This window comes from Stigmatopora nigra, chromosome 15, assembly GCF_051989575.1.
Source record: "Stigmatopora nigra isolate UIUO_SnigA chromosome 15, RoL_Snig_1.1, whole genome shotgun sequence".
In the NCBI taxonomy this organism is placed as follows: domain Eukaryota; kingdom Metazoa; phylum Chordata; class Actinopteri; order Syngnathiformes; family Syngnathidae; genus Stigmatopora; species Stigmatopora nigra.
This window is the reverse complement of record NC_135522.1, coordinates 5455304-5474052: the sequence shown is the minus strand read 5'-3', so window position 1 is coordinate 5474052 and position 18749 is coordinate 5455304. Positions and strand designations below refer to the sequence as shown.

The 18749-nt window shown below is 41.4% G+C and overlaps 4 protein-coding genes across 20 annotated transcripts in view; 2 read left to right on the top strand and 2 right to left on the bottom strand.

The window, feature by feature from the left end:
• Positions 1–5071, bottom strand: part of LOC144209207 (syntaxin-binding protein 4) — a 24292-nt gene extending 19221 nt beyond the window's left edge. For 5 of the 6 annotated variants that reach the window (XR_013329037.1, XM_077735455.1, XM_077735456.1 and 2 more), the window contains exons 1-2: positions 3018–3184; positions 659–732 (exon numbers count right to left, since the gene is read on the bottom strand). Coding sequence is in view for 5 of the 6 variants with exons in the window: in XM_077735455.1 (XP_077591581.1) it covers positions 659–732; positions 3018–3064 (121 nt within the window). In the remaining variant the exon portion in view is untranslated. Of the gene's footprint in view, positions 1–658; positions 733–3017; positions 3185–3731; positions 3828–5018 lie in introns of those variants that run through there. The other variant, XM_077735460.1, reaches the window with a different exon arrangement.
• On the top strand, positions 4492–6472 carry psmc3ip (PSMC3 interacting protein). The gene is made up of 8 exons (XM_077735466.1): positions 4492–4813; positions 4996–5096; positions 5199–5288; positions 5712–5823; positions 5904–6049; positions 6111–6164; positions 6250–6309; positions 6376–6472. The coding sequence occupies exons 1-8, from the start codon at positions 4795–4797 to the stop codon at positions 6430–6432; spliced, it is 639 nt and encodes a 212-aa protein (XP_077591592.1). The 5' UTR covers positions 4492–4794; the 3' UTR covers positions 6433–6472.
• On the bottom strand, positions 5917–10458 carry mlx (MAX dimerization protein MLX). Of its 4 annotated transcripts, none has more exons than XM_077735465.1 (8): positions 10025–10457; positions 8880–8919; positions 8714–8803; positions 8513–8622; positions 8339–8438; positions 7845–7944; positions 7505–7706; positions 5917–6032 (listed from the first exon to the last, which is right to left on the bottom strand). In XM_077735465.1, the coding sequence occupies exons 1-8, from the start codon at positions 10061–10063 to the stop codon at positions 6027–6029; spliced, it is 687 nt and encodes a 228-aa protein (XP_077591591.1). In that variant the 5' UTR covers positions 10064–10457; the 3' UTR covers positions 5917–6026. The 4 variants fall into 4 exon arrangements, with proteins under 4 accessions (XP_077591591.1, XP_077591588.1, XP_077591589.1 ...); XM_077735462.1 differs by lacking the exon at positions 5917–6032 and adding an exon at positions 6714–7438 and having other exon boundaries at positions 7501–7706; positions 10025–10458; XM_077735463.1 differs by lacking the exon at positions 5917–6032 and adding an exon at positions 6714–7438 and having other exon boundaries at positions 10025–10455.
• Positions 10018–18749, top strand: fmnl1a (formin-like 1a). 9 transcript variants are annotated; one of them, XM_077735454.1, is made up of 27 exons: positions 10018–10177; positions 10300–10392; positions 10598–10980; positions 12084–12167; positions 12611–12697; positions 13254–13324; positions 13411–13494; positions 13568–13714; positions 13780–13885; positions 14182–14258; positions 14343–14436; positions 14578–14652; positions 14736–14846; positions 14917–15066; positions 15149–15250; positions 15470–16166; positions 16399–16523; positions 16610–16812; positions 16881–17115; positions 17179–17247; positions 17323–17403; positions 17475–17604; positions 17677–17840; positions 17918–18019; positions 18086–18178; positions 18247–18352; positions 18477–18749. In XM_077735454.1, the coding sequence occupies exons 3-27, from the start codon at positions 10798–10800 to the stop codon at positions 18539–18541; spliced, it is 3441 nt and encodes a 1146-aa protein (XP_077591580.1). In that variant the 5' UTR covers positions 10018–10177; positions 10300–10392; positions 10598–10797; the 3' UTR covers positions 18542–18749. The 9 variants fall into 9 exon arrangements, 1 of the variants encoding a protein (XP_077591580.1); XR_013329036.1 differs by having other exon boundaries at positions 10617–10725; positions 10825–10980; positions 17475–17840; positions 18086–18352; XR_013329033.1 differs by having other exon boundaries at positions 10617–10725; positions 10796–10980; positions 17475–17840; positions 18086–18352.

Sequence of the window (18749 nt, the reverse complement as noted above, 5' to 3'; positions counted from 1 at the left end):
AGCGCATCACAACTACAATAGAGCACTCAAACGCGGGTGGGAATTATGTGCACGCGTGTAGTGTCATAGGAGTGACGTTTAGATAAAAACAACAGCACTCAGCTTTCTGCATTCTTAACCCTGCTAAGTTAAGTGGGTTAGGGCTTTAGTACATGACCTACTTTGGCTCACAGGCAAACACATTGTACTGAGCAGGGAAGGGAAGGGAAGGGATACCACCTCTCCAAAGAAAATCCTGTTCAAAAGTACTACTTTTATTAATGGATGTGGCGGCTGGCACACAGATAGTACATTCTATCTATTTTTGAGATTCCATTCTATCTATTTTTGAAATTGTCAATCCAATTGCTGTTTTCATGACTTTAAAATTGGAGCTAGTAGCGTCCTAACTATACGGTGACTCAAGAGAACTGACTTAAACCTGTTATGTTCGTTCATTTGGAGGAGGTTTTTCAGACTTTTTTGGTTCCATGTTTTATTATATGACATGATGTTTTTTATACCTGTGTAAGAACTTGTTTAACTTTGGTATCGAAAATTCAACAGATTATATAGTTGACTGCAGTACTTCAGGTGGATTACATAATTTTTTAATGTTTTTTTTTTGTATTACTGAATTATTGTTTGCACAGATATAAATTTGATCAAATATACTCACCCAAACCATTCTCACAATCTGTAAAATCCAAGGAATGAACTGCTCTGTCGACACCATATGGGCCCATGAGTGTCCTGTTTCAAGATGAAGAGAGAAAGAATATATAAGTAAAGTAAACCAGCAAAAACGTGGGATAATTGTCATTTTCAGAGCATTAGGATCAAACAAAAAGCATTGATTTTTTTTAATGCATTGATTTATATTTGTGTTACCTCATTGGCAGCAATTAATGTCAATAGATGTCCAATACAAATTAACAGGGGTGGCTATTTTGAGCCAATGAAAAATGTTTTTATTTTGCTCATTTAGCAGTCATATTTTAGATATGTCAGTAAATCAAATCTATTTCAAATGGGAAAACCAGCATTAAGTGATCATGTGTACCCGACATTCAGTCATGACTGCTGCCAACCCTCTTAGTCAAACTGGATAGGACATCTATCAAAATTAATGGCAGCCAATGAGTTCACATGTAACATCAAGTAGATTTTTATTAACAAAAATGAAAGGTAAATAAAAGTAGAAGGATTTCCTTTGATTTTTCTCGAAAGAGCCCTCGGTGAAAAAAAGTTAGTACACCACTGACATATTAATAGCTTGGTTTATTTTGGCCTTTTATCCTGTGGCATCTTTCTAACTTGCAAACGATTTTCTGTACGACTGCCAAACGCATTACAAGGAGAATTATCAATATTTCAGCTGCAGAGGGTTTATCACGAACTGTGTGATAGTCCCACAGCTGACTTTGAAAGAATGAGGCTAATTGAGGACACAATGGAAACTAAAACTGTTTTTGTTTTGTTTTTTTGGGGCTATAAAGCATCACTTTCCTTATCATGTGCAAGTCAAAAGCAACTACGAAGTGAAAAATAATATAAATCAAAAGCCCCCCAGGTTAGGAAAGCATCCACAATGCCCGGAAAGTAATATAAAATATGAATATGAAAATTTGGACCGCCAACAGGCATGATGGCATGCACTATGTAGTAAGTAAAGAAAATATTAAATATTTTAGATAGTTGTGCTTTATCTTTGGAAATGTGGTTCATTTCTTGCCATTGGTATTGCAGTGAGAAACAGAAAAAAGATTACAATAACACTTTACAGAACTTATGTATCAGAATCAATAAACATTATGCACATTAAGGCTGTTTTGCAATGTTTTGACACCAACTATTTAGTTTCACTCCATACAGTTCAATCAAAAACTGTTGGACAAACACTAAACAATTCAACATAAATGAATGCAGGTCATCATAATATCTAATACAATTCTCACTGAACAATGGCCCGAATGTGCTTTACAGCCTTTTAAAATGTGTTCATTTCTTCAAAAACATTGTGTAGGTTCATGCACAATATTTTCCCAAAAATAATTTAGGTTGGACAACACAGCTGAATCATATAATCAGGATTGTTCTCAGACTTCTGGACAGCTTGTTAGTGGGTTGATCATTTGATTCAGGTGTGTTACCAGAGGGAAACCTGGAAAACACACCGGATCGGCAACACCGAGGACCGGAGTTGATGCCCGATGACCTATAGCTGACCTAATTTTGTTATATGCAGCTCTTGTATAATGATAACAAAGACTTTTGACTATAGATAAATAAAATATATACATCGATATCTTCACTGTTGCAGATCATTAAACATTAAATGTCAAAAGACTATGCAGCATTGGCCTTTTTTTAATCTAAAGTTGGTAACACTTTGCCTTATTTATGATAAAAATCAGCAAAACACTGGCTTTCACTTTGATCATTTTAAATATAAAAACTGAGATTTGAGCAAAGAAGATCTCTGAAAATAACAAGATAAACACTTACAAAGCTACAGTTTAAGCAGCTCGATAATGTTTGAGGTCAATGAGGGCTAAACTCACGACCTCGACTTTGTCGCAGGTCCATTTCCGAACCCAAAAGACAATGTTTTTTTTAATCCAGATATAAAAGCAGAATAAATCCAGCGTTTCCTCTTTTTGCGCACGGGCTAGTAGACGACAGATGGAATAGTTCAAACCCAATTGACGCAAAGAGAAAAAGGAACAAGAAGGCGACCTGTCGTTTTTTTCGCATCTTTCCAAATCCCAATACAACAACAACACCACCGACGCCAAACGCGTTTGATTCCCAAAGGACGGAATCACTCCGGAGTTCCCAAGTCACAAACCACGTTTTTCTCAGTCCACCTTTCCACATAAAAAAAACATTCCTAGTCCCCGATCTTCAGCATTTCAGAGTTTCACCGATTTAACGCGACATTTCTCGACTACCATAGCAACACATGCGGTCAGGTTACCCATGCATAAAAAAAGTACGCGCGGTCTTTCCAAATCGTGAGAATTCCATATGTTTACCTGCTAATAATGACGGCTCCTTTATACATGACGGAAAAGGTTGGCATCTTGTCATGGAGGCCGTTTATTCCCCCACACTATCGTTCGCTCGGGATTCGCCTGCCTCAGCCTCCGATGAGCCGCCGCATGACGATGCGTGTGTTTGCGCGTGCCTGTGTGTGCGCGTGTGCGTGTGTCAGTGCAGGGTGCGTCTCCATTCCAGCCACACATCGTCCACCTCCACACAAGCATTTAATCTCTTACGTAATTTAAATCGGACACATTTAAATGAGAAAAAAGAGGGGAAAAGTGTGAATTATCCTGGCGACCGGCCAATTTGTTGCTTTGTGGTTAAATTACGGGGTGCCAAAGGGGGTTGTCAGGGGGCAAGGTGGGAGGGTTGGGTACGGGTTTTCATTCCAACCTAACAAGAGTAAAGGGGAAGTATTTTAACCAATCTGGTGTTTGGAAGGTGTTATCAATTGATTCCCGGCAGGTGCTGCTGATTTCTGAAGGCAGCTCATTGGTTAAAATTGTTTGTGTTGGATGAGTTGGAATAAAAACCTGAACTAACTTTGTGGAATGGTTAGGACATCCCATAATGAATGGTGAAATGTCAATGTGTAATAGTTGTACAAATGTGTTTTTTAAAAATAGTAATTTGTATTCCATCCAACAAAATGCCATATTTTAGCTGTTATGTCTTATGATGTTTTTGTCAATATCATACATTACCTTATCTTATACTTGTTTATTGCCCCCTTGCAGTCAGAATGGATTGGACGTCCAGCACTGTCAATGGCAGTCGTACATTGAGTTGGCTTGAGTGCCCTGTAAGGGTTTAAAAGAAATCACAATTAGTGCATGAAAGGCTTGAATTGCTGTCACTTTACAGTATATTCAGAAGCAACTACACAAATAGCACCAATGTCACAATATCAAGATTTTGGGTCTGCATCGTTTCTTTGTGTAATGTGGCCAAAATACAATAAAAATATGCATTTATCAAAAAATATATATTTCTTGTCAAGACTATTGAGCAACTCTTAGCTTCCTTTTCTTTGGCAACTATAGCAACGACCATTTTGCCTCAGATCTTTAATCACTAAATCTGCACAGTGGGTCATTATCAGATTATGGGATTATCCACTCCATGCTGAGAAATCAAACGGGCTCAGGCCCAATCGCAGAGAAAGTATATTGCACTCAGAAACCCCCCTGAATCACTGACACACACACACATACATCAACACACACACACACACACACATGCACTAACCAACACACATGCAACATCATACACACATGCAACAACATACACACATGCAACAACATACACACATGCAACAACACACACATGCAACAACACACACACACACACATGCAACAACAACAACACACGCACACATATGCAACAACAACAACACACGCACACATATGCAACAACAACAACACACGCACACATATGCAACAACAACACACACACATGCAACAACACACCCGCCTAACCCGGAAGCAACATGCCCACAGCTTGACAAACGCTCACTCTGCGTATTGTTTTTAGGTGGTAAAATCATATTTAATTAGCATCATTGACACATGGAAATATTTGCCTTCAACGCAAAACATTATTATATACTAATTCTCGACAAAAAATGAAGTTGGAAGGGCGGATTTAAAGAATTTTAAAATCATTTGGTGCGTGTCAAGTGTTATCTATTAATAAACGATCTTTGTGACGTACTGGTTTTGCGCGAAACTCTGAAAGACAACCAAGTCGAGCAAGAACTAGTTGAAAATGAGTAAAAAGGACAACAGTAAGTTATTATCTTCGTTTCAAATGGGTGGTTTTCATTTAGAACTAATGTTGGAGTTTTTAAATGCCAGACCACATTGAGAAATCTCCATCTGCCTCGTACAGTGGTGTTGATGCATGCTAGTTTTTGAGAATTGGCTACAAATAATGTCATTCAATAATAACATGTGGTTATTCACACAGGCTCCAATGTCATCCTCGCTTACCTGAAAGACCAGAATCGTCCTTACAACGCCCAAGATGTCTTCTGCAACCTACAAAACCAGCATGGATTGGGAAAAACGGTCAGAATGATATTTGGGAGAATGACATCTGTTTGTTGTTTTTGTTGTTTTACAAAAAACAAAACAACACCCAAGGACATTGTGACTGTTTTGCATCTCCAGGCAGTGGTCAAATCTTTGGGGCTTCTGGCTTTGGAAGGCAAGATTATAGAGAAGACTTATGGCAAACAGAAGATTTATTTTGCCAATCAGGTTGGTTGAGTTCAATGTACTTATATTACATTTCATATTGGAAATAAGTGGGGAAAAAATCAATGCCATTTTATTCTGGTGGTAGTTACAGTCCATAAAAATCATGGATTGGGCCCAAAGTGACTTATTTAGATTTGGCGTGCCATTTTACAGCTAACATAGTGTTGAGTGTCAATTAGGTGAACGCTATTTTATTCTCCTGCCAATTAAAGACCATCAAAATCACTAATTTGGCCCAAAGTTGACTGCAAGTTGAACGCAGTTATTGCCTACAAAACATCGCCACCCGCAGGCAATTTAGCGCATGTGCAGGCTTTTATAAGGTGGGAAGCAGATGAATAGGTACACTGAACATGTGCTTTTTGATAGGAAATCTCACCTACATTTGGAGTGTGTGCATGTTGACCTTCTATTCCCTTTTAGTCCAATTTTAAAGATGTGAACGAGGCAGACTTGAAGGCCTTGGATGGACGCGTCTCGACTCTTAATGCAGAGATTCAGGTCCTCAGTCAAAGCTGCAGGCACCTGGAGTCAGGTAATGTGAAAGGGGAGCAATTATTTTCGGCTTTGCGAATATCTTGGCCAGACGTAGATACAGATTTCAATGTTTTCTAGAGCTGAAGAATCTCACTAGCAGCCTGACGAATCAAGAAATGACATCCGAGATAGCCAAGCTGAGAGACGAGTGTTCGGGGCATCGGGAACGTTTGGACAAGATCAAGTCGGCGACCAATCACGTCACACCTGAGGAGAAAGACAAAGTATGAGTGTTGCAGTGTTTTGTATATTGGAGTGACTGAATTCTTCCTATTTTGTTTGCAGATTTTGAAAGAGCACAACACTTATGTCAAAGAGTGGCGAAAAAGGAAGAGACTGGTAATCCTAGACGTCTCATCTTGTGGATTTTAATAGCTCAATCAAAACTTTTTAAATTAATTCAACCCTTCAATTTTTTGTTTAGGCTTCAGACATGATGGATGCAATCCTGGAGGGATATCCCAAAAGCAAGAAAGAGTTCCTGGTGAGTGAAATAAAACTCTTGGGAGATTATTTTTGAAATACTAAACAAGTGTTTCTCTTCTTCTAGGAGGAAGTTGGTGTTGAGACGGATGAAGAACACAAGGTGGTCGTGCCAGCTGTTTGAGATCTGTTTTCTGGATGTAAAAAAAAGTTGAAGGCAGTTTCAGTTATGACATTTTCATGCAGTCGATGGATGTCCGATCTAACACAAGTCGGAGGATGGGATCAAAGACCCTCCCAGTTCATAACTTGAACGTCAACAAGTTAAACTCGTACTTCTCAGCAGAAGAAAGGCACTGAAAAAGTTCAAAATTCATTATTTAAAAGCATAAAGAGACAAGAAAAGCTATGTTTTATCAATGTTTGTGTTTGAAATAAAAATTAAAATACATGCAAAGAGCAGAATACATTATTTAAAACACTTTTATTTCACCAGGAAATACAGTTAAGGAATTAAGTATCCTGGCCATGGATGACAGCAGCACAGCAATGATAAACAAAACAACATAAACACAAAAGTATCCACATGGCAATTCAAAACAACTGCCAAACTAAGTAGTATATTGACGTGCAAAAAAACAACAAGTATTGGTACTGAGACAATGACATACTCTTTGAGAACTTATTCTCATCAATGCTTATTTGTGTCGCAGCTATAGCTGCAGTAAGGCTTTTATAGCCATGAAATAGTTTTTGAGGGTTTGATTTAGATATAAAATTGAAGGCATCAGTTTGAAATTCACGGCCCGCCACCGCTTGACACCGAGAAGATTACAATCACAATCTCCTACTTCCTGGAGCATTGTCAATAGTTCAGCGATCGATCACCATTGACTTAAAAGCAACCCTTTAGGCAGGCGACATCGCCACAAACTCTTAGCAAAGCATATTTTGCGTGGACGTGAGCCCTGAGTAAGACCGTCCTGAGATCTGTTTCAACACGATCTGTTGTCCACAAAATGTGGAAATTGTGTCCAGCAGCTATAAAAGCAGCTCCAATTGTCAAAAGAAGACAGACATCGAGTGTGCGCCTCGGCTAAACTATGCAAAACCATGTACCGTCACCACCCGCGTCAGTAGGGCTGCCCGTTGATCTGCTGTAATACGCCGATGACAAACTCCTTCAGCTTCTACCAGAGGGGGGAAAAAAAACCAAGTTCTGAGAGGAGGCGACTAGGCGTGTGCGGCGTACGTACCAGCGGTTTACAATGCTCCTCGATCCAGTTGATCACGCTGGCCGACAGCTCTTGGAAGCTATTGACCGAAATGGAACTGCTGAAGGAGAAGAAGAGAAAATCCATGATGTTCTCGAAGATGTTGAACTTGATCTGGTCCGAAACCTGGTCCTCGCCCTGCTGCGGGTGGGTCTGGTAGGCCTTCACGATCTGCTCGTAGTTCCTATCGAGACAACACGTATTGCCGTTTTGGTGTCAAACATTTTAGCACTGTGACAGCGGTACTGTGCTACATAGGAGCAATACTGTCAATAACCACATGACTAGTCAAGTGTGTCTGACAAAAACAAAACAAACTCACGTTTTCATTATCTTAAGTGCTGTTACTTCTTTCCTCAGGCGCGAAACTTCTTCCTCTCGCTTTTTCTTTTCTTTGTGAAGAAACTTGATGTATTCCACGGCTGCACAGAAACATTTGTAGAGCTAAAATATTTTTGAAATTTCATTGTGGCAGTAGCAAGAGGGTGATTAGACAGAACAACAAAGCAAAAGCACAAAGTACAAAGCAAATCAAAGTAAATGGGATCATTAAGAATCACCAAATCAAATCATTAAGACATAAAGCAGCAAAAAAAAAACAAAGCTAGCAAGGGTGCTCGGAGCTACATTGTTATGATTTGTTTTAGATGAACTGTAATTATTTTCTGCAAAAAAAATGAATTTGGTGTTCAAAAAGTATTTTTTTCAAAAAGAGGGTCGTCTTATATTCGGGCCATAATGTAATTGGATGCCCCCCATTTTTATGGATACCTAACATTTGGTGCCCCATTTCTGTATGTTTTTTAAGTATCTTACTCTTTTGTAGGATGGTGGCCTTGCTGATTTTCTGAGTTCCCACAGTAAATTCCGATTGTAGGCAAGTCGGAACAACAGATTGCAGGTCGTCGTAGCCTTTCTGCATTTGAAGATGGACACAACAGTTGCTAAATTTAGGACTCGTTTGATGAGAATGCGGTAGCGGCGTCTCACCTTGATGGCGTCACGTCGTTTCTGCTCGGCTTGCGTGTGCGCTTGCCTCCGCCGATCTTTGTAGGAGTTTTTGTACGACGTCTGGTGCCTGCAATCACTGTCTTCGTCATCTGTCAGATTGCGAGAAATGAGATCATCACAAATAAATGTCCAATTCATTTGAAGTGGGAGACCGAAAAAGAAATTAATCTGATTGCACACCAGTGTTTGGTACTGAAGAGGCACTTGTGGAACTGATGCTGTTGGCCCTCGACACGGCGCTTCCCGTCCTGGAGGCCTCGACAAAGTAAGCTACGACAGAGAATGGTCACAATTAATCATGCTTCTCCACGAGGCTGCTGCGTGCCGGGCAAAAAAAAAAACTCACCGGGGTCGAAAACGCCATCGCCGAACGTCATCTCCGAATGCTGGGTCGTCACCAGGCAACAGAAGACGGAGAGAAAGGACGGGGAAACAAATTAAGACGTGGTGAAAATCGGCCTAGATGAGGACAAAGGTGCTCAAAACACCCACTGAGCACTGGCCTGAATACATCTTTTCATGTAAGCGCATCTATGCTGTGTTTGCCATTTCATTCAGGATGCCACTGTACAATAGTTACAAAAATATCTTATTTGATAAATCATGCCTTCCAATAAAATCATTGTAACAAACAAGACAAGCAAGATCACTCATATTTAGCATATAGTTTTTGTCAAAATCAAAATCATTAGGCAGGATAGCAATGAGCGATTAAACGTTCATTGACTGCCAGATTTCCACTCCAAATAGATTGGACGTCTATCTCCGTCAATGGCAGTTTAACGTATTAGCTGTCATTGATAGAGTTGCTTCAAAGCTTTTCTTTTCTATACTGTGACTAAACGGTAACTTTGGTATATTATATAATAATATATCATTATAAAAACGACATTCAGGTAACAGGTAGGCAATTTTCTTGTGGTTCCTATAAAGATGTCATGAATTCATCGCCTGTCAATGACAGCCATCGAATCCACTTAAAGTGGGAAACCCAGACCAAATAGATCAGATCGGAGAACAATTGCACTCAATCGATGAATTTACTCAAATCGTTGAAGCAGTTAGAAGCGTAGGGAGGTTGTTGACGTGTTTCCTTAGGTTTAGTATTGTGACGGGCAATTATGGGAAATTACTCTTGTGTGCAGCGAGAAAACAGATCATTTAAAAGAAACGATGGTACATCTATCCCCTTCAATAGCTGACAATTACTTAAAACACATTGTCAAACAGTCTGAAATAAAGAGGATACTTAATATATTCCTGCTTGAGAACACAAAAGTACTACAAGCTTTCTTATACTAAAAGTTCTAGACAAAAAAACAATAACATCTCAACTAAAATACAATCATCGGACAAACAAGACTAAATGACAGCCAGGTGAAGGCAAAAATACACCACCACACGACGGGTTACTTGTACTTGATGTCATAAAAGACGTGTAACAAGACAAAAAAAGATTGTGTTTATTACGACGGTATAGTTCGACTTTACCTTGCCGTGGTCTTCGGGCGACGTCGTTGGATCCGCCATCTTGGAAGTCCTTAATCGTATCGGTGCGTTCGCGGTCCTTCTCACAAAATTGAAGTATGCAAATGAAAGACGACTTTCTCCGGGATGGTTCAAAGTACGAGTTCTTTCGGTGAAGTAAGCACGAGTATAGTCATGAAATCTTGTCTAAATATCAGCTGAACTGCAAATTATATTTGCCTTCAACCTGAAGGCATTACGAGTGAAGTATGGTTCGTGTGTTCTCCTTTTTTCCTAAGCATCCTCAAATGGGGCAGCGTTGGATGCAGTAATAATTTTCAGCCACAAGACGCCGCTGTTTCTCCTCTGAACAAACTGGCCTCCACTGAAAGGTAAAGACCAAGCTCTCCTCGAGTGGTTTCAAGACAACTTCTCACTTTTTCACCTCATACTACAAGCACCTACAACCACCCCTGACAGTCCCCACCACAGTTTGTGCTCCACCCCCATGTTTTGATCAAGAATAGTGTTGCCATGCACAGGAAGTTACTCTTCTGCTTTTCTGCTGGCGCGGTTTCTGTCTTTTCTGCATTTCAGTGTCTCGCCTTCCGTTCAGAAAGCACGCAGATCTCTTCCCGAGGTGCGGTTTTTCCATTTTTGACCTCCGCACCATGACGGCCCTGCCTCCACCAGGCTTCATCTAGGCCCACACGCTTCTTGCTCTGGTATGCGCTGATTTCTCGGGAGAAGGTGTTTTTTGCACGGCTTTCCTCCTGGATTACTTGTGGAGATTAGTGATGGGGAATGCCGGGGGCTCGGAGCAGGAGGCGTCTGAAGGCCGCGAGTCCAGGAGCTCGGTGGGCACATCGGCCGTCATGAGCGAACCCGGCGCCCCGACGTTGCCCAAGAAGCAGTCGGCTCCCCCGAAGTTGCCTTTGCCTGCTGAAGACGAGCTGGAGGAGCGCTTCAAAGTTGTGCTGGTGAGTCGAGAAACCCTTTTTGTTTTTTACATAATCCCATTTAGGTCACGTTGGCAGAACGAGGTAATCTGTTTGGAAATAAAAAAAATAAAATTAAAATCATGAGCGCTCCAGATATATTTTAAGTGAGTTTAGAAACAATATTGAAACAAAAATTAACATAAATAACCACAGATAGCTTGCCAGATAAATTTTGTGTTACTCCAGCCCATAAAGCTATTTTTTAGCTAATTTTCTTCAACTACAAAAATTCTTAATTTTTCATCCTCTGTGGTTGTGCGCCAAATTTGAGTGCACATTTTGGCACCTCAAAAGTACAGCCTGATGACAATATAGTGCTTTTCCGGTCTTATGCTTTGCGGTGTTGCCTCACTTCCTCTTCAGGCCTTGACTTCTTACCACACAAAAGAAAGATGGATATCTCCTCACTTTTTCCATTCACATTGATAACTGTCGCCATTCCCCAAGTTACTCTTTTTAATATTTTAACTCATTGGCTGATATTGAGGGCATCCAATCCCCATGAAGTCTACTTGTGACAAACTGATTTAAAGAGTTTAGAGTCTTTCCATTGGACGTCTACCACCGTCAATGGGACTGAAAGTGTTAAGAAGTAGACCCAATAACTGTATTTTTCCAATTTGAATGCCACACCCTCTCAGCCGTTTGCGCGGCACCTGATCTCGTTTCCTGTTTGAGCAAAACAAGCGAGGAGGAAGTCAAATGGTGTTTCCAAAATGAGCAACAAGCATGTACTTATTATACTGTCTGATAAATGTGTAAAAATGTTCATGGCCGATATATACAGTCATATGATCAGTTTCCTTGTATTTTTAATATTTACTTGCTAATCCTACATGACCTTGGAAGGATTGGTGGCAGCATTCTGCATATATTGTTAAAAACTCATTGACATTGAGCTAAGGTGGACACTGACCTTTGACCTTTTGTATTTTGGGGGGCCAAAAATGATCACCAAAAAAGTGCACTATGAACTTTTGGGGTTTGGTTTTGGGTGAAGACTGCACAGTGCATTGTCACATTGTTTCTAAGTTTCTTAGTTTAAAATTTAGGTTATTTATAAAAATATTTCTCCCTTTCAGAGTTACATGAACCTGCCACCTGATAAACTGCAGCTGTTGAACCAATATGATAACGACAAGAAATGGGAACTTGTGTGTGACCAGGTATTTACTATCATGTTTCATTATTTACCACTAGTATATGTATTTGCTATTTTTAATTGCATTTTTTTAACTCAATGGCTGGCATTGGGCATTCAATGGTACAAGTCAGCTGGGATAAGCTCCAGCACCCCACAACCCTGACACAGATAAATGGTTCCATGAACCAAAGAGTATTATTTTTCAGATTAGATGTCTATTGCTGTCAATGGCAGTCAGTTAAGCAGAATTTTGTTTTGTTACTTTTAAATGGATTTTATTCAGGTCATGAAACTTCCTGGGTTTCCGCCTTCACGTGTGCGGTTAAGAACACAGTGTTAAAACCGCAAAGGCGTTGGCATGGCGACCGCTTAGGACGATGGCGCAGATTGTTTAGTGTGTGTTAGTGTGCGGGTACTTAACTTAATGTTTGCGTGCGTCATTCACTTCCCTCTTTGTCCTCTCAGGAGCGCTTCCAGGTGAAAAGTCCTCCATCCACATACCCGGCCAAGATCAGGAGCTTCTACCAGGATCAAGTAGTCGTTGCTCGCCGGGTCAGTCCTGTATTTCTGCAAAAAAGAATCTTAATTGACATATTTTGGCCTGCAACTTCCCGATTGATATTTTGTCAAGACAGTTATTGGGCCATATTTCACCTATAGACTTTAAAACTTCAAATATATTTATGTATTGGTGACTTTATATTTAGTTTCAAGGAAGGTCTGTAAAATGAAAACTGATTGTTGCAAGTGGGTTGTATTGAACACAAATGAGATTTTTAGTCTTCTTTAAATAACAAATTATTTAAAGTATCAAAATTTACCATAAACTAAATGAGCCTGACAAACCATGTCAGTATTATACTTATTTAATAATTATTTTACTACATGTATGCCACATTTATGTATAAACAACTATTATAAAGCACTTTGAGTAACATTGAATAAGTAGTAAAGCACTATATGGGTATGCTAATCTGACAGAAATCAAGGTTTAATCTATGTATTGCTCACGCCATAGTGATGTCTTTTTTAACAATGACATCACAAAAAATCTCCTAAAATGCATTAAAATTTGACGCTGACTGCTTTGTCGCTGCTTGCTAACCAGAAGAAGAAAATCCAAGAAGCCACCAAAGTCCTCAAGGATTTGGAAATATCCCTTCGCACGAACCACATCGGGTAAGCGCTAATTCAATGAAAATACAGTTTTTTCCAACATGTTACTTACTATATTTTGAGTGTTCCTGCAATTTTCTTTCTTATAGCTGGGCTCAAGAGTTCCTGAATGAGCAGAACAAAGGTCTGGATGTGCTGGTGGAGTATCTGTCTCAAGCCCAGGGGGATGCCTCGTGAGTAGCTTTAGGAAAAAATAAATTAATTAATAAATAAGTTATGCTATTGTTTTCAAATCATCTTTTGCAGGTTTGATGCGGAAAGCAGCGAAAACGGCAGCACGTTGGGCGAAAAATCCAGGTCTGTCAACGGGAGGTCCATCGAGGACTTGACCAAGGCCGGCGGAGGCTCGCACTCGCACGGAATGGGCAGAGCGGCAAGGGCCCTCACCGTCAGGTGAGAAAAAGTTTTCTCCAACAGAGATCACCGACCGGGTGGTCTCATATGGTCTTCATGAACAGGATCAGTTCCACGTTGGGGAACAAAATGAAGAAGACGCATTCGCCAAGTCACAGAGATGATGTCCACGTGTGTATCATGTGTTTGAGGGCCATCATGAACTATCAGGTACACAAACTTTACACTGTTTATAAACTTTGGGTGTCATTTTGTGAGGTTTTTGTTCTTGTAGACACTAACTTCAAAAGTCCTACTCTTTCTTGAAGCAATTGTTTTGAAACTTGTTCGCTATCTAGTATGGGCCAGTGTCTATAAAAATCATCTGATTTTGAGCCTGATTTTTAAGTGAGCTTTTTATAAATGCTGATCATTTAAGCACACCTCTACAGTTAGGATTTTTGTAGCCTTCTATGGATTTCAGGAGACTTTTTATCACACAAGTGCTTGTTTGTCTCTGTTTTCAGTCGGGTTTCAACCTAGTGATGACCCACCCGCGTTGCGTCAATGAGATCACGCTCAGTTTAAACAGCAGGAATCCCAGGTCAGTTAGTCGTGTGTGTTTGTGTGTGTGTTTTTGTGTGTACCTTTAAAATCCCAATTCATGACCACTTGGATCTTCTGGTAGGACCAAGGCCCTGGTACTGGAGCTTTTGGCCGCCGTCTGTCTGGTCAGAGGAGGACATGACATTATCCTGTCGGCCTTTGACAATTTTAGAGAGGTTTTTTTTCATAAGAATACATACTTGCAGAAAATATCAACAATTATTTCAATTACACCCACTTTTCAATGACAACAAACCAATTAAAATCTACGTCCAAGGCTCTGAATGGCTGCTAATCTGTTTTTTTTCCTCCCTCAGGTGAGCAGAGAAAGGAATCGTTTTGAAAAGCTGATGGAGTATTTCATCAACGACGACTGCAACATTGACTTCATGGTGAGTACAAACAGATGAAATCGCATTGGATCATTTAAGATAAAAATGTAGACTAAACATGGGATTTAAACATTTTTTTGCAGGTGGCCTGCATGCAGTTCATCAACATTGTGGTTCATTCCGTGGAGAATATGAACTTCCGTGTACACCTGCAGTATGAATTCACTAAATTGGGCTTGGACAAATATTTGGAGGTAAGATGATTACGCTGTGCTGGGAAAAAAGTGGAGTTGATTTTTTCCCCCTATTATTTGGGGACTTTAGAGTTTGAGGCAAACAGAGAGCGAGAAGCTTAAGGTCCAGATCCAGGCTTACTTGGACAACGTGCTGGACGTGGGGGCTCTGCTGGAGGACGCCGAGAGCCGAAGCGGTGTTCTGGAGCATGTGGACAAGTTGCAGGAACTCAACGTTCAGGTCAATTGCTGTGTCATTGACGTCATGTGAGGTGGAGGTCTTGTATGTGGGCTTCAATGTTCCTTGCACGGTCCTTTTACAGCTCAATGCTAAGATACTTGAGATGGAGTCTCAGAGTGCAGAGAAGATTTCCGAGTTGGAGACCGAACTCATGCAGGCCACCAAAGAAACGGAGTTGCTTAAGGTACGTACTACTCTTATTTACTTAACAGCCATGTGGCCATGGACTGTTATTTAAAAAATGAACTTTTGCAACACTAAAAATAAGGAAGTCGTCTTTCCCGTATTTCCAGACTATAAGTCGCACCCAATTTTTTCCCCATAGTTTGGATTTATAAATCTATATCTTATTTTTTTTCTCACACTGACCGCCAACAGCTTATCTTGTTTTTTTGGCCTCCAGGAAAGCTTGAGAGACTCCTGTTCTCAAGTCAGCGCTTTGAAGCAGAGAGAACGAGAGAAAGAACTGGACTGGGAACGCGAGAAAGAGCGAGAGCGTTTGACCACCACCAATCAGGCGCCGTCTGAGCTGGAGCTGAAAATTATGGAACTGCAGGAGAAAGGTCTGATCTGCTTAACCAGGAGCCCTTCAGGAGCTTTGGACATCACCATTGTGCCCGTCACCGTGACCGACAACGCCTCTATACCAGCGGCCCAGTCAAATGGCGACAATACCTCCACAACTCAAGTTAGTCCTTCGGGGCCTCCTGATCCTGAACCCGAGTCGGCTCCTACTCCTTCACCTCCTACGACATCTCCCCCTGCTCCTGCGCTACCTGTTCTCCCTGGTCCCCCGCCTCCTCCCCCACCTCCCCCCCTGCCACCTACTCCAAGAGGAGATTCATCACCTCTTATACCTGCTGTCAAAAAAGTGACACCACCTCCACCTCCACCACCACCACCACCTCCACCCCCTGAACCTTCCTCTGGAGGAGGTTCATCTATACCAGCACCTCCACCACCTCCACCCCCTCCATTTGCTGCTAAAAAAGAAGTTCCGCCTCCTCCCCCACCGACCGCCGGAGGCGGGCCTCCACCTCCTCCGCCTCCACCAGGTGGCTTTTCTTTAACCCCTCCAGGAGCTCCCAACATTTTGTCTGGTACGGAACAGAGAACGGATCTAGAACACAGGCATCAAACCCATTCCACAAAGGGCCAAGTGGGTCTCACCAATGCCAATACCAATCGTCTTCCAACTGTAACCAGTTGATTGCTGAAAGGTTCTGGTTAAACTGTCCCCTGCACCCACTTGGTCCTTTGTGGAATCGGCTCGGCACCGCTGATCTAGAAAAACCCGGAAAAGACAATAACTGGATTTTTGCATCTTCGCAGGGTTGAAAAGTAAGAAGCCGATTCAGACGAAGTTTAGGATGCCTTTGTTAAACTGGCAGCCTCTAAAACCCACACAGGTTAAGGGAACTGTATTCCATGATCTAGATGATGACCACATTTTGGGGGTAAGAAGTCATATACCCCCCATAAATTACAACTTCTGGTGGTCCGGTAACAGAGCTATGAAGGTTATCATCTTGTCTTTCTTCAGGAGCTGAACATGGAAACATTTGAAGAGCAGTTCAAGACCAAAGCGCAGGGTAACCCAGCTGACCTGACCAAGGTGAAAAAGAAGTTAGGGTCCAAGCTTTCCAACAAGACATCTTTAATTGACCCTAACAAGGCTAAGAATTTGGCCATCACATTGCGCAAAGCTGGGATGAATCCTTCTGAGATCTGCATCGCCCTTGAGACGTATGTTCCGCCCGATTCTGACCTTCATGACTGATTGGAATGAAAAAAAAAACTTGGCTCTTCGACAGGTATGACCAGCAGTCCTTATCCATCGACTTCCTGGAGCTGCTGGAGCACTTCATACCCTCAGACTTTGAGATGAAGCTTCTGATCAACTACGAGGAAGATGGTCGATCTTTGGATAATCTGACAGATGAAGATCGCTTTATTCTGCGCTTCGGCAAGATCCCTCGCCTCAGCCAGCGGATTAATACGCTCATCTATATGGGGAACTTCCCCGAGAGCATCAAGAGGCTACAACCGGTGAGTTTAGCCTCCTCATAAAGCCCGAAACCAACGTCCTGAACCTTGATATCTTCCTTGCAGCAATTCAACGCCGTCATCTCTGCCTCCATGTCCCTTAAATCCTCAGCTAAACTAAGGAAGATCTTAGAGGTCAGTCCAAGAAAAGTTATTAACCACCACCGTCCTCAAAGAATGCTAACATCTTTTGAGGACTTTTTTTTTTAGATCGTTTTAGCATTTGGCAACTACATGAACAGCAGCAAGAGAGGGGCAGCTTATGGATTTCGACTTCAGAGTCTGGATCTTGTAAGTAGCTTCTCCAGTGGAGGAGTTTTTTCAGACCACAGGAACCATGTCAACTCCTGCTTGTCTTTCAGCTACTGGAGACAAAGTCCACAGACCGAACACAGACACTGCTCCACTTCATTACCCACAGCGTCCATGAAAAGTATCCCGACTTGGTCAACTTTCACACCGAGCTCCACTTTGTAGAAAAAGCATCACTTGGTTGGTACTTACTCACTTTTTTTTGTTTGTCCTTTGGAAGTGCTTCCTCAAAAGCTACTGTCTTTCTACCAGTGTCCTTGGACAGCATTCTTCAGGACATCCGCTCTCTGGAGCGAGGGATGGAGATGATCAAGAAGGAGTTTGCTGTACAAAATGACAGTCTGGTCTTGAAGGAGTTCCTTCAAAACAACAGCGAGCCATTGGGGTCTCTGGTGAAGGACAGTAAGACTGCACAGGTGAGCTTTAAAGTCCCACGAATCAAATGATAGAATCTTGTCAAATAGATCTAATCTAAATGAACTTGACCTCGCAGGAAGCTTACACTTCAGTGGTGGAGTATTTTGGTGAGAACCCCAAAACCACTCAGCCGGCCATGTTCTTCCCACTCTTTGCGCGTTTCATCAAAGCTTACAAGGTAAGAAGGTGGAGAAGATGTGGCAAAAACGATATGAGGCCTCCCCTGATTTTTTTCTCATCACAGAAAGCTGAGCAAGACAATGAGCTGAAGAAGAAAATAGAGCTGGAGCTGAGCGAAGCCAAAGAGAGTTCTTCGTCAAAAGCTGGAGGCACCAAAGTACGTTTTTGGGATGGAGTGGTGCAGTTTATTGGAATTTCTCGGTTTCTGAAGGTTTTCATTTCCAGGCTTCCCATATGCCCAAGATGGACTTCCTTGCAGAGTTAAAGAGGAAGCAAGTGCAACCTCAGGTACGCGAAGGCAAAGATGGCGCTTTGGAGGACATCATTACAGGTAACTCCATATGCATTTAGTCATAATAATAACTAGAAAATGCAGTTGTTGGTATGGTAAGATATACGTTTTAGAATTTACCCACTCACCTGATTGTTTGGATGGTTGATGTTTCCGTCCTCAGATCTGAGGAACACGCCATTCCGCCGTGCTGACGGTCGCCGGTCAGCTCAGCGATTGGACAGCTAAAAGAAAAACAAGCTCAAGCCTAGAAGTGGACTGACACTTATGCAAGAAGGTCAACTTGAAGCAAAACATTTTGGACGGAAATTGCTGTGTAAATAATAGAATACACTCAAGATGTATTTGAGTCGAAATTGGTTTAAATCGATGGACATTTTCAGATGTATGTTTGCATTTGTCAAATAAACCCAAATACTTTTTTAAAATTTGAAAA